The sequence below is a fragment of the Gnatocerus cornutus genome, chromosome 1 (assembly GCF_029298725.1).
Source record: "Gnatocerus cornutus isolate USDA-ARS CGAHR chromosome 1, icGnaCorn1.1, whole genome shotgun sequence".
Lineage (NCBI taxonomy): Eukaryota > Metazoa > Arthropoda > Insecta > Coleoptera > Tenebrionidae > Gnatocerus > Gnatocerus cornutus.
This window is the reverse complement of record NC_142233.1, coordinates 27764029-27786642: the sequence shown is the minus strand read 5'-3', so window position 1 is coordinate 27786642 and position 22614 is coordinate 27764029. Positions and strand designations below refer to the sequence as shown.

General features: G+C 32.6%; 6 protein-coding genes across 6 annotated transcripts; all 6 read left to right on the top strand.

Moving 5' to 3' along the window:
* Positions 1 to 230: 230 nt before the first annotated feature.
* LOC148181228 (chitinase-3-like protein 1) lies at positions 231 to 2028 on the top strand. Its single transcript, XM_088040009.1, has 8 exons — positions 231 to 300; positions 346 to 516; positions 568 to 800; positions 852 to 979; positions 1031 to 1343; positions 1393 to 1515; positions 1562 to 1684; positions 1735 to 2028. Exons 1-8 carry the CDS (start codon positions 231 to 233, stop codon positions 2026 to 2028), a joined length of 1455 nt encoding a protein of 484 aa, XP_087896135.1.
* A 440-nt stretch (positions 2029 to 2468) lies between these two features.
* Positions 2469 to 5523, top strand: LOC148181227 (chitinase-3-like protein 2). The gene is made up of 8 exons (XM_088048103.1): positions 2469 to 2822; positions 3547 to 3673; positions 3721 to 3941; positions 3989 to 4116; positions 4613 to 4895; positions 4955 to 5077; positions 5124 to 5246; positions 5299 to 5523. The coding sequence occupies exons 1-8, from the start codon at positions 2469 to 2471 to the stop codon at positions 5521 to 5523; spliced, it is 1584 nt and encodes a 527-aa protein (XP_087904229.1).
* Positions 5524 to 9547: 4024 nt separating this feature from the next.
* Positions 9548 to 11623, top strand: LOC148181226 (chitinase-3-like protein 1). Its single transcript, XM_088039019.1, has 8 exons — positions 9548 to 9617; positions 9956 to 10126; positions 10176 to 10408; positions 10459 to 10586; positions 10642 to 10954; positions 11003 to 11125; positions 11174 to 11296; positions 11348 to 11623. The coding sequence occupies exons 1-8, from the start codon at positions 9548 to 9550 to the stop codon at positions 11621 to 11623; spliced, it is 1437 nt and encodes a 478-aa protein (XP_087895145.1).
* Positions 11624 to 11992: 369 nt separating this feature from the next.
* Positions 11993 to 13453, top strand: LOC148181225 (chitotriosidase-1-like). The gene is made up of 7 exons (XM_088039031.1): positions 11993 to 12047; positions 12095 to 12265; positions 12316 to 12551; positions 12601 to 12731; positions 12784 to 12910; positions 12967 to 13152; positions 13211 to 13453. Exons 1-7 carry the CDS (start codon positions 11993 to 11995, stop codon positions 13451 to 13453), a joined length of 1149 nt encoding a protein of 382 aa, XP_087895157.1.
* Positions 13454 to 14913: 1460 nt separating this feature from the next.
* Positions 14914 to 16469, top strand: LOC148181224 (chitotriosidase-1-like). Its single transcript, XM_088048546.1, has 7 exons — positions 14914 to 14971; positions 15124 to 15287; positions 15339 to 15574; positions 15625 to 15755; positions 15808 to 15934; positions 15991 to 16176; positions 16227 to 16469. Exons 3-7 carry the CDS (start codon positions 15356 to 15358, stop codon positions 16467 to 16469), a joined length of 906 nt encoding a protein of 301 aa, XP_087904672.1. The 5' UTR covers positions 14914 to 14971; positions 15124 to 15287; positions 15339 to 15355.
* A 2294-nt stretch (positions 16470 to 18763) lies between these two features.
* On the top strand, positions 18764 to 20900 carry LOC148181223 (chitotriosidase-1-like). The gene is made up of 7 exons (XM_088047514.1): positions 18764 to 18821; positions 18873 to 19043; positions 19095 to 19330; positions 19380 to 19510; positions 20236 to 20362; positions 20415 to 20600; positions 20658 to 20900. Exons 1-7 carry the CDS (start codon positions 18764 to 18766, stop codon positions 20898 to 20900), a joined length of 1152 nt encoding a protein of 383 aa, XP_087903640.1.
* Positions 20901 to 22614: the final 1714 nt, after the last annotated feature.

Sequence of the window (22614 nt, the reverse complement as noted above, 5' to 3'; positions counted from 1 at the left end):
CGTTTACCAGGAAAGAATAATGAAATAATAATATTTTATAGACCAAAACAGCTTAATTTAATGTACGAAAGATTAAGATTCGAGCAAATTTTAAATAAAAGTGCTCTTTCACTGACAATTAACATCAATGTTTTAACTGTTGGCGAACTGTTGACAGGTTAGTTAAAAAACATTTTTATTTTGTAATTTAGGCTCAAGTGAATTCTGTTTTCCAGGGATTTATTTTCATAATGATGTTGAAGGTTCTTGCAGTCTTTGCAGTCTTTTGCATCAGTACTGAAATTGTTTCTGCTGTTACAAGTAAGTTCAATAAAATCCTTATTATTTACTATATTGTGATTGCAGATAAAGTCGTGTGTTACCATGGAATATGGTCAACTTACAGAGAAAATAACGGAAAATTCACGGTTGAAGACATTGATCCAAGCCTTTGCACACATCTAATTTACTCGTTCATTGGAATTCAAGGCGATGGAAATATCAAACACTTCGAACCCAATTTGGATATCAATCAAAGTACTGTCCCACAAAAATTAAGTTAACGTAGTTGAGTTTTTCATCTTTCAGATAACATCAAACGCTTTAACGCTCTCAAGGAAAAAAATAAGAATTTGAAGACCCTTGTTGCAATTGGTGGTTGGAACGCAGGATCTTCTGTTTTTTCCAGTGTTGCAGCAAGCGCTACTAAAAGAGCAACCTTTATTAATAGTGCGGTAAACTTTGTCAAAACTTGGGGATTCGATGGGTTTGATTTAGACTGGGAATATCCAGCGCAACGTGGAGGAGCTGCCGCGGACAAAGTTTGTTTTCATTACAAGTTGTAGTGGTGATTGTAATTTCAAACTTTTCAGCAAAACTTTGCTACGTTAATAAAGGAATTTAGGCAGGAATTTGACAAACACGGATTGCTTTTAACAGCTGCGGTAGCTGCTGCTTCTGGATCCGTAGATTTGTCATATGATGTCCCAGCTCTTTCAAAGTACTTTCATACTAAATTTTATTCTATTTATTTACGCTAACATTTTTTCAGATACTTCGATCTTATCAACGTAATGGCCTACGATCTTCACGGTTCTTGGGACGGAGTAACTGGTCAGAACGCCCCTCTTTATCCCTCGTCGCTTGACGTAACCCAAAACCAGAAACTTTTAACAGTGGATGCTGCAATTCGTGGATGGATACAAAGAGGAGCTGATCCCCAAAAAATTGCTTTAGGGTTGGGAGTTTATGGTAGAACTTACACTTTGACGAATGAAAATAACAACAAATTAGGAGCACCAGTGATTGGAGCAGGAAATGGAGGACCTTACACTGGTGAAGCTGGAATGCTGGGTTATAACGAGGTTGGAACTAATTTTTTTAATTTGTTTACTTTAAAGTTCTGTTTTTCAGATTGTTGAATTGGAAAAGGCTGGCGGATGGACTACTGTTTGGGATAACGAGCAAAAGACGCCCTACATGTACAAGGGTAACCAGTGGATCGGTTATGATAATCCCAAATCTATAACTATTAAAGTAATATTCATACTTTTTTAAAAAGACATTTCTAACAGTTTTCTAGGTGGAATATGCGAAATCGCTAAATTTAGGAGGCGTTATGATCTGGTCTATTGAAACTGAAGACTTTAGAGGGATCAGTGGAACTAAATATCCTATTTTGAACGCAATCAAACAGACTCTTGGGGTACGTTCAACTAAAATTTTAGAAAATATTTGCTAATATGTTGCACTCAGGGAGTTAGTAACGAGAATGTAAATCCGGAACCAGCACCAGCACCAGAACCAGCACCAGCACCAGAACCAGAACCAGCACCAGCACCAGCACCAGAGCCAGCACCAGCACCTGCACCAACTGGAAGTCTTTGTACAAAAGTCGGTTATGTAAGAGACCCATCGGATTGTACTACATACTACTATTGTCTGCACCACAACAATGTATACATTCCCATCCAACAAAAGTGCGGCGGAGGATTGTATTTTGATGAGCAAAACATACGATGTGATTATCCACATAATGTTAAATGTTGAGATAAGTTGTGAAGTATGTTGATGGAAATAAATGAATATTTTATCTATTCTGTTATTTGCTTTCAAATTGCACTTTAAAAAAATACATTTGATGAAAACGATTGGTGTTGAGCGTTCCCTAGCATATCAGAGTACGGAACAGTACAAGAAAAGCGATAAGATTAAAATGGGGCAACAAAACCGCAGCAGAACGTTTTTACTGTTTGGTTTTATTAGTGAATTTAACTGATTAGTAATGTCGGATAACATACTTACAATAATTAGTTGTAGAAGATTTACAACCATTCCTGCTTTTTACATCTAAAATTTAATCCATTTCTTAATATACAAAACCAATTTAATTTTTAATTCGTTTCTGATAAAACTGTTTCTCTATTTGTTTAAAAAATAGTTCCTACGGATTAAAAGTTCTTTGATACAGTTTTAATTATTACTTTACAATGCCTTTCACACACCAAAACTTTGAAATTGACCGAAAAGTTGACAAAGAAATATCCAACTGTTTCGAGCAAATGGTGGAATTCCAATTAACCAAATTACAAGATGATACCACGATCAGTGAAGATATGAAAATCCAAATAGCAGTCGAAACGGTATATGTGAAAAAAGAAGAACTTAAATTGAAGAGGAAACGCAAGGCTGCTGAAGAATTGAAGAGGAAGTCTCCAAAACGACGAAGAATCGAAATAAAACCTGAGCGGGGAAGCAGACTTTTGAGATGGTGTTTGCGGCGACAATTTCGAAAACAATTGGAACGAATGGAATTAGGTGAACACACTTCTGATTCTGAGACTGTAAATATGTTTGGAGAAATTTTTAAAATTTTTAATTTTGTCCAGATTATGCGAAGGCGTGGATGACTGAAGATGAAGACGAAGATGATCTGGATGAGTTTTAAGTTATAGGTACATTAATTGGTTTTTTGGTTTATTACTTCTTTTAGATAGAATATGTTATTATGTTTTGAATAATTTTATATGAATATCGCAATAAAAGTTTTTTTTTTAGAAAAAAAATTCTTTTTATTTTCTTATATTTGGTAAATACTTTACTTTTTAAAAAAAATGGGTAATATGGTATTTCTTAAATTTTAAAAAGTGCATCGATTTCCTGAAAGTAATAAACTATACTACTATTTTAGAAAAAATAGATAAATATCTGGCACCAAAGATTAAGATTAAATTTAATAAATTCTCTCTCTCTCAAAAAAAAGTGTCAGAGTGAGAAATGTTGTGAAAGTGGTAACAGGTCAGTTCTTTGATAAAATTCTTTGATTTTTTCCTCTCTAATTTTCCCATTTTTAGAATTCCGTTTTCATTATGATTCGCAAACTTTTTTTAATTTTTGCCACAGCTTGCATCATCGACAAAATAGTTTTAGCTTCTCCAGGTAAAACGAGATTCCACATTTTGCAACTCATTTCCTTCAATGAGTTCATTATTATTGTGGTACAATAAATTTTACAATACCGTAGATAAAATCATTTGTTATCATGGAATATGGTCCGTCTATAAACAGGGTGATGGAAAATTTACAGTAGAAGACATTGATCCCATGCTTTGTACTCATGCCGTTTACGCATTTGTGGGAATCGATGAAGATGGACATGTCACCCATTTAGATCGCTTCTTGGATGTTAACAAAGGTGAAAACTTTACTTAAGTTTTGACATGGTTCAATTTGTAATTCCAGGAAATTTGATTCGGTTTAACGCTCTAAAACTTAGAAATAATAATCTAAAAACTTTGGTAGCAATATCGGAATCCCAACAACTTTCAGCAGTTGCCAGAAATGATACCAAGCGAGTTAGATTTGTTGAAAGTATTTTAAGCTTCGTTCAAGAGTGGAGTTTTGATGGGTTTGACTTTGACTGGGAACTTCCTGTTCAAGGTGAAAGTGGAGCAGATGATAAGGTGGCTATTGCTATACTGCTAGTTTGAAAGCTAAATTTACGTTTTAGGCAAATTTTGCTATTTTAGTTGGAGAGTTAAAAGAAGAATTTGGGAAACGCAATTTGCTTTTGACTGCTGCAATTTCTGCATCTCTTGATTTTATTAACTTTGCCAATGATGTTCCGACTTTGTTTCAGTAAGTAGCTACAATATGAGGAGGGTTACAATAGGTACAAAAATGTCACCAAATGACTAGAATTCTTATGAAATGCTAAACTTCCCTACAATATTAGCTCGTTTTATCCGATTACTACACAATATATTTCACTTTATTTTATGATAAAATAAGTATAAACAATGGTTAGAACAATATTTTCTCAACTTATAGTTGAACATTATCGTGCACAGCTGCTAACTTGAAAATACGCGATCTCTTTCATCCATTTTAACGGCATGGGAGCCGCCGATATCGACATAATAATAATTCAATTCACATCATATCAAATTTATCTTTGAGAACAGCGAGTATAGTTATGCAGCCAGTAATACGTTACAAAATCAATAAAGAAAAAAGAGACAAAAGTTGAATTTATCTTTAACAATGTTTAAATTTGTACAATTTAACCGGTAGTTACATTTAGACCTAAACTTGAACAAAATGATAGTTTGACTCTAATACAATTATTTTTTAGGGATTTGGATATAATTAACGTAATGATGTCCGATTTTAACAACTCTGCTCTCATTCTCGGCCAAACTATTCCTATGTCCTTTTCATCAGCTTATGCAACTCAAAGCGAACAATTATTTAATGTAGATGCCACAATTCGAGAATGGATTAATGCAGGAGTAGATCCACAAAAAATTACTATCGGCTTGGAAACTTCTGGTAAAGCATATACCCTTTCTGACAACAGCAGCTTGGAAACCAGAGAACCATACATTACAGATGTTGGAGTTGTGGGGTACAATAAAGTATGTACCTAAACCATTAAAAATAAACGATGTTATTAGTGGGAATTAAAAATTTTTAGATTGTTAAATTGAAAACAGAAAACGGATGGATCAACCTCTGGGATCCTCAACTGTACAAGCCTTATATGTTCAAAGACGATCAGTGGATTACTTACGAAAATCCTCGTTCCATCGGACACAAAGTAGCTAAATTTTGTACTAAAACGTTTATAGACAAATATTTTTTAGGTAGATTATGCTAAATCGTTACAACTAGGAGGAGTTGCAGTCTGGCGTATAGAAACTGACGACTTTAAAGGTACCAGTGGGACTGATTATCCTCTTCTTCTAAGAATCAATCAAGTTATGGGTGTACGTTGTTACTTACTATTAAGAGTAGGACAATTTTAACATTTTATTTTAGCGTGTGGCTGAAGAGGAAGGAAATCCTGCGCCTGTACCAGGTGTTGGTATTCAAAATGTTTGCACAAAAGAAGGATATGTGAGAGATCCCATTGATTGTGGGATCTATTACTACTGCTTATTGCACAATAATCAGTTTCTACCAGTACAACTAAAGTGTGTTACTGGTTTACATTTTGATGAAGAAGCGGTGAAGTGTGATTACCCCGAAAATGTACCGTGTTAATATTTTAATGTACTGTTATATTTATTTTTTCCATAAATAACGCAACAAAGGAAAAATTTTATATTTATAACTTTTAACTATTAAATTGTTTAGTATGTAAAAATTAAACAATTGTGTTTTCAAGAATGATGTTAATGTTTTATCTTTGTGGTTTTTACGATATTACGAATTATTATAAGTGAGAATAAAATTATTTATGTATTTATTTAATTGTTTCATTTAAATTCTAGTTATAATTTTTTAACTTTAACTTTTAACGAAAAAGACAAGTATTTATTATTCCTCTACATTCCACCAATATTAAATTTCGTTTTTTAATAATAAATATAACTTTTTAACATCTGCTTAACATTATACAGGGTAATAAAAAAAGGCGCCTATTAGTGGAAGTACCATGTACTTTTCAGTTAGACCATCTCAGAAATCAAAGCAAAATTATTTTAAACCCTCAAATCTTTCTAATAAAATTTTACATTCGGCAGTCTCCGTAACTAAGCAACTAAACATATTAAAAGCTTTGCAATGAAAAATTTTCTAAAAAAAAACAAGAAATGGTATTTTTAAAAGTTTAAGAAACTTGGTTTAAAACACTTTTTGTTCTTTTTTTCGATACAAAATATCATTAACTGTAAACAATGTGGTTTCTAACAATGAAATTGATATGAAAAGTTTATCCAAACAGAGTTTGATGGTTTATAAAAGAAAGCTTCTATCTTAGTTAAAAATGCACAAATTTTGTTTTGGTTTTTAATTTTGGGCTCAGAATAGAATTAGCTGCAACATGATAGGTAGCATGGGCGCCTTTTTTCATCACCCTGTATTTGTTATTTTAAAATCGCATAAGTATGTAGTAAAACTTTCATTGCTGTGAGTAATCTTATTTTTATGGCGTTTTATTGGTGCGTTTATAACCAGTAGTGGTTTTGCGGTACCTTTACTTAAAGATAATTAATTAATTGTTTATTAAGGTGAAGCAACTACATGATACAATTTTGCTCTAAAGTTGGATTTGTGTGTTATTTTATTAATTTTGGTTGGTTTTAAATGTTTCAAAGATATGTCTATACAAATGCAAGAAAAATTGATGGTTATTTAGTAAATGCTTAGGTACTGGCAACATTAGATGCAATTTTAAATTTTCTTGATCGGGATTTTGTAATCTAAACACTAATAATAATTCTCAAAAAGTATAAAAGTTATTTTGTAAAGCATAAACACCAACATTTTTCTGTTTTTAGAAGATCGTTGTTTTATTTGGATTTGCTGGCGTCAATTGGGGCGAGCAATTATTGAAAATGAAGATAAAAATATGCAGGATTCATGGACGAATGAATTATACAGTTGTCCTAGAACTCGGACTAAAATTTCGAAATTAAAATTTTTTAACTCAAAAAATAATCGAGATAAGACGAAAAAAACGGTAACCATTCATTAAGCTGAACAGAATTTGAAAATCGGTAACTATGAACATATACTTGGTCAGATGAACATTACACTCTCGTTGCCTGGAAAATTGGGATGGCTTTGTACTCCACTTCTCGAATAAGCTTTTGGGATTGGTTGTTAATTTTTATCCGTTCTTGCATACTATTAAACTTACAGTTAATCAATTTTTGTTTTGAAATTTACCGTTTGTGTTGCTGTCGGCACCCTCCTTTGCTCTTTAGGGCGCGAGTTCTAAGACACCTATATATTCTTTTCTCTATGTCAGGATTTTAGCAATTTATCTACAGGTTTCGTATGGCTGTCTGAATCTGCTTGTTTTCTGGGACATTCTGTATTTGAATTAAAACTGAAAAGAGAAAGAAAGAAGAATGTTTCTTAGAAGATTAGTTTCCGTGAACTTTGAAATGACTATGTGTTAGATAAAAACCATAATCGTAATTTGTCACTTTTAATTTCCCAGCAACACCGTAAAAGCATTTAATTTCTCATCGTTCTTTAGGGATGATGTCATAACTCAGAACAACTCAATTAAAAATAAAGTCGTGTGCGAGGGATTAGTGCATTATTGGCTGGTTAATTTAATTGCAATATCAACTTAATTTTATAGGGGCAATATACTTTGATGGAATTTTCATGTATTCTACTAAAATTTTTACCTTGCATTGGAATTTTTACACAAACATCATTATAAATATTTTCAACATAGTTATATTTACTATAAAAACAAAGCGGCAAAATAGTGCATAAAAGAAATTTCAGAGGCACCCTTGATGCTAGAAACATTTATAAACATCTTGTATTTTGTTTGAGAAACTTTGATAGATAGGTTTTTCACATTGTTTAACTTGTAACTCCAGGAAATTTGATTCGGTTTAACGCTTTAAAACTTGCAAGTATTGTTAAAAAAAATCTCAACAACTTTCAGCAGTTGCCAAGAATGACACTATGAAGAGTAAGATTTGTTAAAAGTATTTTAAGCTTCGTTCAAGAGTTGAGTTTTAGATTTAGACTTGGAACGTCCTGCTCGAGATGACAACGTGACTATTGCTATATATCCCGGTAGTTGAAATTCTTGTGAAACGCTAACTACACCAACATTTAAAAGCCTATTAGATAAAAATCAAAATCGTAGTTAGTCACTTTCAATTTTCCAGCAGCTCCTATAAAGCATTTCTGATCGTCTTTTACAGCTCACAACAACTTTGAGATCAATTAATAGTTATTTGTTTCACTAGGCTAGAAAATGGTCTTTTGGAAATGCGAGGAAAGTATTAAAATCCGAGCCCGGAGGGCGAGGATTTCAATTTCCGAGCATTTCCAAAACATTTTCTAGCCGTATCAAACACGAAATTTTGTGCGCCGACAATTATTAATAGTTATTTACTTTGACTTTTGATTTTAATTTGAAACGTCTTTCCCTCATTTAGGGGAATTTTATCAGCTGGGAAATAGGTTGGTAGCATCCCACTCAAATCAAACGATTGCAGATTAATTTAAATTCAAATGTGTTTCAGCAAATTTTTGTGGTATCTTTGCTTAATTAGTCTACCTTTATTATTTTCGAAGGTTTTTCGGCACACAAATTGACACAATTGACATTTATGCAGCAATGCCAACCTACAAAATAAAACCAACTATTCGGAATGTCACTTTTGACTTTTGCCTAGACATTCAAAAGGTGATTTTCTTGCCGCAAATGAGTATCACAAATGCTATGAAAAATGACGGAGGCGCACAAAAAAATAAAGTCGTGTGCGCGGAATTAGTGCATTAATAAATAATGAAGGTTAATTTAAAAGCAATATCAACTTAGTTTTATAAGAGCAATTTACTTTAATAAAATTTTATGTATTCTATTAAAATTTTTACTTTGCAGTCAAGATTTACATCAACAGCTTTTGTTACAATTTTATACTTACAATTAGTTTTGAAAAAAAAAAATTAATCTCACCTATGCAATACGAGATTTTAATATTAATTTTTAGAAAAATTAATTAGCACGTTCCTTTGATAATTCTATTATTCTGAGTCTAGAAACGTCGCACTGCAAAGGGGTTATTAACGTACCAATTCCTTTACAATCATTTAACAAGTAGCAATATAATAATAACTACTGTAAAGAAAACAACCTAATAACGACCCTAAAAGTTATTGATTAGATTTTATTGATTTAATTAAGCTTTATAGTTATAAGTATTAGCACAAACGTTTGAAATGAACAGATCAAGAACTTAAATATAAATATAAATAAATCAAAATTTAGTAATTATGACGCTATAATTCTGTTGAACCCTACTTATTTTTTCCACTAACTCTAAAATTAATTTGAACTTGGAATTTGAGTAGATATATTTATTGCAGGTATATGTAATAAAATAAAGATTCTTTTTATTAGTAATTATGACGCTTGATTTAGATAAACTCTTTAAATATAACAACACCAATTGTGTGGTGATTTAGTTCTATCAATTGTACGAAATAACTTGTATCTGTTGCAACACATCAGCTAAAGGTAAAGACAAAGATTTAAATAGCCCTTTAATAATTTTGTCATTTGTTTAAAGGAATATAACTAAATATGATGTCCAGAGCTTTACTGGCCCTTGTATTGGTTTGCTGTACTGCAGGCATTGTGTCAGCAGGCACAGGTAAGTAAATTTAATAATTCAGATGCTAACGACGTTAATTATGTCGCTATTTAAGTTATCCAATCAAAGTTTGTCCTACATTGCCTGCAGCTTTGAAACTTAACTTCCGCAAACTCAGTTTAATAGAGAGCAGAAGTTTGTTTCTGGATGTGTTTACTAATCGATTTTTTCATCGATCAGCTAAAAAAATGTCATTTTTTTGTACTAATTTTTGCACTTTTTTTGAATAAATAATTAATTGCATGAGCATAAGATCAGCTAACAGATTAATTTTCTTAACATTTTAATAAACCATAATTAAAACGATTAACACATTTTTTGTTCATTACCTTTTCCAGACAAAGTTGTATGTTACTGGGGGACGTGGTCCACTTACCGTTGGGGTAATGGAAAATTCACCGTCAACGACATCGATCCTCAGCTCTGCACTCACCTTATTTACGGCTTTGTGGGCCTACAAGCCGATGGTAACGTCCGTCTTCTGGATGAATACCTCGATGTAGATGCTGGTACGACGATCCTCCAAAATAAAAACTTGTCGTTAACATCAACTTTCAGGCACATTCAAGAACTTCAACAACCTCAAACAACAAAACCCCAACTTGAAAACTCTTGTGGCAATCGGTGGTTGGAACGAAGGGTCCGAAACTTATTCAGCAGTCGCGGCTGATCCTGCTAAAAGAGCTACTTTGATCAGCAGCGCTACGAATTTGGTCTTGACTTGGGGCTTTGATGGTTTCGATTTGGATTGGGAATACCCTGGACAACGTGGTGGTGCAGCTGCTGATGTGGTAGGTTGAATTACAACGATACGATTAAAATTTCACCATCGTAATTTTAGCAAAACTACGCAACTCTGATTGCTGAATTTAGAGAGGTGTTTGATAAACATGGTCTTCTACTAACAGCGGCTGTCGCTGCAGCTAGCGCTTCTGTCGATTTGTCGTACGATGTCCCAGCTCTTAGCAAGTAAAAAGACGCAAAATTTTACAGTCGTATTTTATTTTACAGTTTTTTTCTACAGATACTTGGATTTCATCAATGTGATGGCCTATGATTTGCACGGATCTTGGGAAGAAGTTACTGGACAAAATGCGCCACTGTACGCGTCATCAATTGAAACTGATGCAGCCCAAAGGCAGTTGAATGTTGATGCGGCAATCAGAGGATGGATAAGTCGTGGAGCTGATCCTCAAAAATTGGTACTGGGACTTGGAGCTTATGGAAGAACGTTTACTTTGGCTAATACACAAGTAACATCACTTGGCGCTCCTATCAGTGGAGGAGGTGAGAAAGGAAAGTACACCGGCGAAAATGGATTTTTTGGATATCACGAAGTAAGTGTGGCTAGTAAAAATAGAATAATTGTTAATGAAATATTGCAGATTATTGAGCTTCAAAATGCAGGAGGATGGACCACTGTATGGGACGATGAACAAAAAACTCCCTACTCATTCAAGGGTAATCAGTGGGTTGGATATGATAACCCACGATCACTGGCGGTTAAGGTAACTGTTTTAATAGACTCGTAACTCGGATTTAATAAAAATTTTAAGGTTGAATATGCAAAATCATTGAACTTGGCTGGCGTAATGGTTTGGTCTATCGATACAGATGACTTCAAAGGTTTGAGTGGTACTAAATACCAACTCCTCACGGCAATCAACCAAGCTATAAATGTACGTAATTATAGGTTTAATTTTTTAAAATTTTAGGAATGTTGATTTTAGGGAGGCTCAGTCGTAGAACCACCACCAGTTACAAATCCAGGAAACGAGGTTACTGAGGAACCAGTAACTGAGTCTGTACCAGAAGAAAAACCATCTGATCCAGCTAGTCTTTGTGTAGCTGCAGGCTACGTCAGGGATCCTAATGATTGTTCTGTATACTACTATTGTTCTCCTACTAGCAATGGTTTTACAGTTGTAAACCAAAAATGTAACAATGGATTGGTTTACGATACTAAACTTCACCTGTGCAATTGGCCATCAGCCGTAGACTGTTAAATATTTTCTTCCAGTTAAACTGTAAACTAATAAATATAGATTTCAAAGCATTTACCTATATTTTATTTGTGATTTTTAAAAATAAAGCAGCTTTAAAGTGTTTGTGCAGATTATCGACACCACCTGTTGAAAGTTTACGACACCTCCTTACGAGCCATCATGCTCATGAGCATATTGCATTATTTACTGTTCAGTATACCACCCGATGTAGACTATCTTAATTAAAATTACGCACTAATTATAATTTCAATTTTTGTTATCACGAGATTGAGCAAAGATCTACAAATTACAAATCTTAGAAGGAGGGATAGACAGATTTTCGTATAAATTTAAGCACAGATTGTGTTTCTAGATTAATTCGCTAACAAGATGAAACTGATAATTTTGACGATTCTCATTGCTTTTGTAGCACTTGCCTCAACAGGTACGTCATAAATATTATTTCAGAAAATAATTTTTACAAAATTTTAGGCCGAATCGTGTGCTATTTCCCCAGTTGGACCATCTACAGAACTGGTGATGGTCAATACGCCGCCAAAGATGTCGATCCAGATCTATGCACTCACGTCATTTATGCTTACGTTGGTTTAAACGAAACTGGTGTCGTTACAATTTTAGATGATTGGGATGTGACGGGTTTAGGTAGGAAACACAATTTCTTCAATAAATTAGAAATTAACCATTTTATATAGATGAAATTAAACACTTGACAAGTCTAAAAGACAAGAATCCTGATTTAAAAGTAATGGTTAGCATGGGAGGATGGAGTGAAGGTCCTTCAAATTATGTAGTAGTAGCTGCAGATGCAACTTTAAGAGCTACTTTGGTTGACAGTGTTCTTAGTTTTCTTAAAAAGTATGAATTCGATGGTTTGGATGTAGATTGGGAGTTTCCTGGTCAAGGAGAGGGAAGCGGAAAAGACGATGCTGTGAGTATTTTTTACTCATGTACTTATAATTTTTAATGTAACATTTTAGGCTAACTTTTTAACATTATTGGGAGAGCTAAAAACTGCACTCAATGATGAGGGATATATTCTTTCTGCAGTCGTTTCGGGAAGAGTGGATGGAATTGATGTTTCATTCGGGAATGGAGAAGCACTGTCAGAGTATGTACAAAAGTACATATAATATAATCTTCTTTACTTAGACCGATTTTAGTAATTTGGACATGATTAATGTGAAGTCATATGACTACCATGGAGATTGGGATAAATTTGTTGGTCAAAATGCTCCATTATACGAATCACACCTTGATAAAACCAGCGATCAGAAACTCCTGAATGTTGTAAGTTTACAACCCTTTTATTAACAAAAATAGTACAAAACCTCACAAATATTAAGGCCGCTGGTGTACAACATTTGGTAGACGTTGGTGCTGATCCGAAAAAAATCAACATTGGTATTGGAACTTACGGACGAACTTATGTCTTGGAGGATGAATCTGATGACGATTTGTACGCACCCACTAATGGAACCGCAGACCCAGGACCTTATACTGCTGAAAGTGGAAGGTTGTCATATTACGAGGTAAAAACTCGCATGTTTCGCATTTTTAAAAAATTTTTAACAATCAAATTAAAATTAGATTTGCTCGCTGTATGGTGACGTAGAGGATATCTGGGATGACGAACAAAAAGTACCACACAAAGTTATAGACAACCTGTGGATTGGTTACGATAACGAGAAGTCAGTTAAAGAAAAAATTGATTTTGCCAATGACTTGGAACTAGGAGGAGCCATGATCTGGTCGCTCGACACTGACGATTTCAATGGGTTATGTGGCACAAAATATCCACTTTTGACAGTAATCAAAGAAAACTTAAATTAAATTTTGTGAAGTTGGTTGTAATAAGATTTTTATGAAATAAAATTTTACTTTAGAAGTAACTGTCGATACATTTCTTTTTTCCAAAATATTTAGTACCTACGGTTAATTTTTAAGTTTAATTTTTTTTGAAAAGTTTATTGATAAATGAATAATTTTGTTGAAGATTTCTTCCAAAATATCAAGTTAGTGTAGATATCATATATAAAATGTTTCAGATTTTAAGCAAGACTCGCTGAAGCCGAATTCCGTCTTGTAAATTGTAAATATAAAAATTACATTTTGTAGATTAGTTTGACAACTTACAGAGATACTATTGATTAATTAATTTTTAAAAATATTGTTTAAAAAACCATTCTAAATTAAAAACAAAATTTTGTACTAAGTGTATGAAAACAACTATTTTTAAGCAATACATTGATAGATCTAATTGTAAGTGGATTTAGTTTATTGTGTCTAGAAATATTTTTATAGTGTGTACATCTATTGTGTGATTCATTAAATTTCCATTCGCAGTTGGCTTTGAGAAAAAAATTCATGTCGTAACTAACACCATTACAGTAGTTTCGACTTAATATTTGCGAGATTTGCTAGTTATCGAACAAGAAGTCAACGCACGTCCAAAATACACGGCCTACCTAGAATGGAAATTTAATGAATCACACGATATTAAGATTTTAAAATTTAAAGGAAAACACACATAATTTTTTTTTGCAGTATTACACTTTTGCCATCCTCATAATTTTCTACAAAAAACAATTTTTGACAATTCTGACAATGGAAATCATTTTTCTTCCTACACTGTGTCATAAAAAAAAATCTATTTCAATTTATTATAAAAAAATAGTAGAAGTATTGATTTCTAAGCGAGAAATTTATGTAAAAAAATATTCGTATTATTTGAGAAATCTTACCTTGCGGGAAATTTTGGTTATTTTTAAACATTATCTGTCAGTAAAATCATATCCGAATTCTGGTGGTTATTGTTTTCCAAAAATATTATTATCAGCTGCAAACACTTCAGAGAGATGGTCATTTCGAAAATCATCCGAGCTCTTCAAACGCGCATAACTTGTGAAGAGAAGTATTGTTTCTGGCAAGATATTTTATCGCATCAACACGCAAGCATTGGATGGTACAGATCTAAAAACTGGATAAAATAAATCGATTTTATTATTAATTTAAAATTAGAATGGGCTTTATTGTTAGACTCAAAGATTTCTTTTATTGGATAAGACAAAGTTGATCCAAAAAGAATCAGTATGCTAAAATTCTAAATCTAAAAATCGTCATTATTTAACATTAAACATAAATCTAAAATTTATAAGATTCTACGATAAGAGCAACTTCAAAAACAAATTATTCTGCTATCATTCGATCTTACGGAAAATCAAGCTGCTGTTCTGGAGGGAGAGGTTTTTGTATAAATGATTGATTTCTGCACAGATTAAGTCATTACCAACATGAAACTAATTGTAGCTTTGGCATGTTTGAGTGCTTCTCTAGCACTGTCATCAGCGGGTGAGCAAAACTTTAGAGATTAGAGTAGGTCAGGGCAATGTACTTCTATCTTAAGAAGATAAAAAGACCCTTTCAACTTGAATTATAATTAATTTAATCTCATTCATGCAAAATAATTAAATAATTTTAATAATTATTTCTTTCAATTTTAGGCAATATAGTGTGTTATTTTGCCAGTTGGGCTATCTACAGAACTGGAGATGGTCAATTCAGCGCTAAAGATATCGATGCAACTCTTTGTACCCACATTCCTACATTGGTTTAGCTGAAGATGGTAGCGTCAATATTTTGGACGATTGGGATATAACGGGTCTAGGTGTGAAGGTATACAATAACATAATTCATTTTATTTTAAAATCTACACTAGGAGAAATAAACCATTTGATGAGTTTAAAAGAAACGAATCCTGATCTAAAAATAATGGTTAGCATGGGAGGATACAACGAAGGAACCGAAATCTATTCGGACGTAGCAGGAAATGCAACCAAACGAGCTATAATGATTGAGAGTGTTCTGGGATTTTTAAAATTGCATGACTTTGATGGTTTTGATTTAGACTGGGAATATCCCGCCCAAAGAAATGGAGATGTCGTCAAAGATCCTGTAAGTAAAATATTAATTCTAAAATACATTTTTTTAAATAACAATTTTAGGCGAATTACGTAACATTATTGGGGGAATTGAAAGATGCTCTCAATGATGAGGGCTACATTTTCTCCACAGTTGTTACGACCAGAGCGGATGCACTCCACTCTTCATATCCAGATGGAAAATCAGTTTCAGAGTATGTACAAAAAATGTTAGTACTTTGAATTTATTATTTCTTTTGATTATAGTAATGCTGATATGCTCAACATAAAGAGTTACGACCTTCACGGAGACTGGGATGAGCATGTCGGTCACAATGCTCCTCTTCACGAGTCGCACCTCGATGAAACCGAAACAGATAAAAATCTCAATGTGGTAATAATAAATTTAATTTAGTTTCAAAATCGTATATCATAAAATTTTCCATTAAGGCTGCTAGTGTTCAAGCTTGGATTGACTTCGGTGCCGACCCCAAGAAACTCCACTTGGCTATCTGTACTTACGGACGCAGTTTCACTTTACTAGATGAATCTGAGACCGATTTGTATGCATCAATTAATGGCAGTGGAACAGAGGGACCTTACACTGCTTCAGCTGGAATGTTGGGATATAATGAGGTTAACTTCTTAGTTTCCAGAAGGAAACAATTTAAAGATAATGATTTTAGATTTGTTCTTTGTACGGTACCTGGGAGGAAATTTGGGATGACGAACAGGAAGTACCACACAAAGTAAAGGGTAACCAGTGGATTGGTTATGATAACGAAAAGTCGATTCAGGCGAAAGTGAAACTTGCAAATGAACTTGGATTGGGAGGAGTCATGTACTGGTCTTTTGATACTGACGATTTTTCTGGTCAATGTGGAGACAAATTTCCGCTTTTGACAACAGTTAATAAGTACTTAAACTAAACTTTATAAAATAAATAAAATAAACAAAGTTCTTGACGAGTTGACTATACATATTATAATTTATCAGTCAATACGTAATTAACATTAATCTTTCATTTTATCATTCTATTGAAAAGAAAAAACAAAACTTCGTATTTAATTTGAAGGAAAAAGTTTTTGTATAAATGGTAAATTTCAATGCAGATTAGTTCACTACCTAGATAAAATTGATAGTAGTTTTGGCATTATTGAGTGCTTCTGTAGTACTGTCATCTGCTGGTGCATGTTATTTAATAAGATAAAACTTCGAGATTAAATAGGTCATAACCATAACAATATATTTATTTGAAAACGTCAAAGATTTGAGATGATAAAAGACTACGCTCTTCGAATTTTCTTGAGTCAGTGTAAAGGAGCACATAATTTCTAAATTTATTTAAAAGGATGCAAGACACGCATAAAAATAATCTGATTTGAAAACTTTTCTTACCCGAAGAACTTTGACCAAATTATTCCAGTTGGGCCGTCTACAGATTCGGTAACGCTTACTTTACTACTAACAATGTCGATCTAACTCTTAATATTAATAAAATTGTGCTTACATTAGTTTAAACGAAGATGGTCTTGGACGACTGGGTTACAATGGGTCTAAATATGATTGATAAAAGCTGAGTTTGCAAATGAGCTGAAGTTTAGAGGAGTTATGTATTAGTCCTGTGGTAGTAACGATTTTATGAGTTCGTGTGGACCTGAGTATCCTATTTTAAAAGCTATCAAAAACAACTTTATTATATTATATTTTATTTATTTTTATTATAGTATATTATAGTAAAAATGAAGCTTTGTGTGCTGAGCCTGTTCGTGTGTCTGCCAAACGTAGAGGCAGATTTTAACAAGCAAAGCACACAAAGCCATTTTTGCTTTGAATGGCATATACGATTTTTTTGCAAACGATAGAAAATTGCTCTATTTTACTTAAAAAAAAATATTTTTATGCAGAATCATAGTGCAATGGAAACATTTCCTTGGTGGAGCCCAAGCATATAAAATGCTGTGTTCTGATTAAGCGTATAAGTGAAACTTATACCCTGACAATCTAACTAGATAATGTGTCACTTTTATGACGTTTAAAAAAAATACGAAGATTTTCTCAAAATTCTTCTTATCCATAGAGGGACTGATTTGTCAATGTAGATAGTACCTACACATTTTCGAACCAAACTTCTACTTCATATCTAGTACTAACATGAGGTTAGGTACTTACATTTTTGTCAATTCATGTCGCAATCAATTGAATCAAAATAGTACTATCAAAATGTGAAGTTACTAGAACAATACTATTAACGTACGTCAACTCTTTAGATAAATTAATTATCACTAGTGTTAGATTTAAACATCAACTTTTGATAACATTTCCCAGAAAAAGCAGTAATTAATTCACTGTGCAAATGCAAGCCATGCGAATATTCTAACTGGTGGGTTCACAAATAAATAAAAAATTGGTACCACTTTAAATATATGTATGTATACTTTTAGTTCAAAATAAAACTTAACTTAAATTACTTTCTTCCATGATACTCGAGAAGTTGCATAGTCAGTTTATTTTATGCAATCAAATGGATTCTGTGTACCTATAGATACTTAATATTGAAAAAAGTGAAATTGACATGTGAAAAATGCATACAAATTAAATCAAAAGGAGAATTATCCATAAGAAAATAAATAAATAAAGTGCCCTGTGAGAAAGTAATTTCTAGTAGATATAAAACGCTAAATCTGAGGCTATTTGTAAATTATTCTGTAAATTTCTATTTCTCTTTGTGGAATTTTTCATCTAACTACAAAATTATCAGATTTCTTAAAATATTTTTATCAAATAAATCTTAAAAAAAGAGATTTGACTGATACATTAGTTTTTCAATTTTTCAGATCCGCAAAATTTCTGCTTATTGTCTTCCAAAAATACTCTTTATCATCAACAACACTCAATAGATGATATATACTGATTTAAAAATCAAGAAATTTTATTTTAGAATTAGCCTTGGAATCATACACATATTTTACTTCTTAAGGGATAAGAAATTGGCCCCCCGCAACATTGGACATAAAATCGAAAACAATGCTGACAAATTTTCAAAAAAATAACTTTTATAATAGTAACAATCGGATATAAAAATCTACGATGCCAACGTCTACTTCGATCACAAATTTTTATCATACGATCAAACGGAAAATTTGAGATGTTTGCTGGGGGGGACAATTTTTCTATAAATTAGGTAAGTGCGAGCTTCTTTCTAAATAAACTCAGCAGCAACATGAGACTGATAGCAGCTTTGGCAGTATTCAGCGTTTTGATAGCGCTTTCATCAGGCGGTAGGTATTATAATCATATTTAACAAATTTAATAATTTATTCAAATTTTAGGTAGAGTAGTGTGCTACTTTCTCAGCTGGTCGGTATACAGAACTGGTGATGGTCAATTTGGTGCTAAAGATATCGACCCCAGCCTTTGCACTCACATCGTCTACGCTTACATTGGCCTAAACGCAAATGGTACCGTCAAAATTATCGACGACTGGGATATAACTGGTCTAGGTATAAATCGCCAAATTTTTGTTGAAATCAGCTATCAAAATCTTTTCACAGGAGAAATCAAAAACTTGATGAGTTTAAAAGACAAGAATCCCGACCTAAAAATACTTGCTTGCATGGGAGGATGGGTGGAAGGAACAGAAATATACTCAAACGTGGCTGCAGACGCAACTTTAAGAGCTACGATGGTTGAAAGCGTTCTTGGTTTTTTGAAACTACATGGATTTGACGGTTTTGATTTAGATTGGGAATATCCTGCTCAAAGAGACGGTGATATTGTGAACGATCCAGTAAGTGTCAATATAAAGTTACATTTCCTAAGCTAAATACAAATTTTAGAAAAATTATATTACACTACTTGGAGAACTAAAAGACGCACTTCATGATGAGGGTTATCTTCTTTCTGTGGTTGTCACTCCTAGAGCTGATGCTATCCGGAATTCTTATCCGAGTGGACAAGAGGTTGCAGAGTATGTAATAGCTATTTGTGTACCAAGGCCAAAAAGTGGTTCTTTTTTGGCCGAGCCTTTTTTTAATGGCCGAGGCGCTAGCCGAGGCCAGAAAGAAGGCGAGGGCAAAATGTCACTTTTTGGCCGTGTTACACACAAGATTTTTTAGGCGACATCATTAAATTTACAAGTTAATTAATTTTTATTTATGATTTATTGATTTAATCAATTTTAACAACTGAATAATTGTAAATATTTTTTGAATCCTTCAGAAAAGTTCATATTTTCCTTATTTACATTTGCAATTTCAGCACGTGTAGCTTCACAATTTGTATGAATTAGGTTTAATGTATTTTTTAATGTTGTTGCAGGAGCACTGCTAGACATGTTCATTTTCAATAATTCAACACGTCTTTGTTGCACTTTACAGCAGTTTGTCGATTTGATTTTACCCGAATAATTATAAAATTGAGGGTAATATCGGTATCTTGACGTAATATGCAAAACTATGGATAGATGGCGCCACCATAGATCGGCCGAAAATGTTTGCGGCCAGAAAAAACTCACTTTTAGGCCGCTTTTAAGGCCTAAAAATTTCATTTTCAGTTTAAGTCGCCTAAAAAAAATATTATAGGTACGATCTTTTTTGATTATTTTAATAGTCAAAAATAGTAACACTTTCAAAGTAAAAAATTATCACATATCAAAAACTTAATATGTAATTAAATCTCAATTCAATTTGCTAGTAATGTCGATATGATCAACGTACGAGCCTTTGATTTCCATGGAGAATGGGAAGATGTCCTTGGTCAAAATGCCCCATTATACCCATCACACGTTGAAACAAGCAACCAACAAAAAATTCTCAATGTTGTAAGTTTACATTTATACATTTTGAAATGCCGTTACTAAACTAGACCTTAAGGAAGCAAGCGTGCAAGGTTGGATTAACTTCGGGGCCGATCCTGAGAAACTCAACATGGCAATTTGCACTTATGGACGAACTTTCATATTAGTTGACGAATCTAATGACGAATTGTACGCACCAACTAATGGTACCGGAGATGAAGGACCGTACACTGCTCAAGCTGGAGTTTTAGGATACAATGAGGTACAACACTATAAGTACATATTTCATTTTAAAAACATCCTAAAATATTTTTTGTAGATTTGTGCTTTGTACGGTGACGTGAAAGATGTTTGGGATGATGAACAGAAAGTACCACATAAAGAGAAAGGCGATTTGTGGATTGGTTACGATAATGAGCAATCGGTTCAGGCGAAGGTGGAATTAGCAAATGAGTTGGGATTGGGAGGAGTTATGGTTTGGTCTCTTGACACTGATGATTTCGGGGGACAATGTGGAACAAAATGGCCTCTTCTGACCACAATTAACAAAAATTTGAAGTAAATTTAGCATAATCATAATCATAAGTATAAATAAATAGTATACTGCAGTTACAACAAACTTTTGAGATTTTTTTGAAGTTGGTGTAAACCCGAACCATAAAACAATTCCTAAACCGGCCAACTGTTCTTTATTATAAAGCTGACTTCAAGTCGAAAGCAGAAACAATAAGTAAGATTTAAAATTTTACTTTACTTCTAATTTTACTCATTTTTGAATATTACAAATTAATTTCATATAGGTTTAAACTAGTACAGCTAAAATTTTAGTATAGGCAGCCAACTATGCAGTTTTTATTGTTCTTTTCATGATAAACAGAATTTAGTAGATATCTCTACCTTAATCATTTAAAGCGCTTTGAAACATATCGAACACATTTCGACCTCTGATTGAGAATCTCAGATTTCCTTTTTGGTAGATTTTATTAAATATTCATTTTGTTTAATAATCTAACCTACCAAATAAAAAATAAATCTGTAATGAACTCGTAAGATCAAGTCCTTGTGGTGTAATTTGAAAGTTATGAATCATGTAAAAGAAGAAAATAAACTAAATAAAGACAAAAAAAATTAAATTCTTTAAGAAAGCGAAAGTTTGAAAATTCAATGATCCCACAAAATAAACTTATAAAAGAGTTGTAACTTTAACAATATTAAAGTAGACTCTTAAAATTATCTAAAGAATTATAAAGACTGAATTTAAATGTTGGATGTGAAAATTGTAAAAAATACAAAAAGTCTATTGAACTAAAAAAAAATAAAACAAACTACTAGATACTTATAATAAAAATATATTTTTTAAAGAAAACCTTAATATACTCATCGTCGGCTCATTCCATTTAGGTAGATTTTTTTAATGTCATCTTTTTGTTTTCTTTTTTATAAAATCAAATACTCGCCTTTTGTTGAAAAATAGACTTAACAACTTAAAAGCCGACAACATTACATTATTAAGTTGCTTAAAATGTTAATCAGCAATTTTAACAAGTTTGCAGCATTTTAGGAAATCGTGATGTGAAATTTACGTGTTTTTTACGTTTGTGCTGAACCTAATTGACCGAATAAGTGTGTCAATTTGACTCTTCTCAGGTTTATTTCAATTATCACTTATTAGAAGTATTAGTTATCGGTCGTGATAATTAGATACAGAATTTTGGTTTTATTTATTGGAGTAGTACAACTCGATAAATTTTATCTTACCAGTGGTAAACACCTCTTGAGGAGTTCGTGTACATAGATAAGGATAAGGATGGATATGTGTCAAAAAGAAAGAAAAAAATATATTTGAAAAATTTAAAATCATTAAACTTTACGATTCTCTCAACATAAATTTGTATTATAATATTATAAAATTGACTATACTTTTTAATCTTTTTTTAGCGACCCTACTTTATTATTTTAAATATAACATAATTGAATGGAAAGTTATTTTATTCGAATTTGTTGTTTTCATTTTTGATTCCACGCCTACTGCTTACTACTTATTGTACGAATTTTAAAAATAAACCCTTGGATTGTTAATCGCTAAAAATTTTAAATTTCGGATTTTTGTGAGTTGTTTTTTTCTGCAGAAAGCCTTTTATTTTACATATCAATAATTTTATTTTCTAGGAATCAACTGAAGGGCCAGAACTTTGTCATTTCATGTACAAAATGTTTGTTATTGTTTAAAGTGATCTTTATCGCGTAAACACTCGAGAAACTTCAAAGTTCGATTA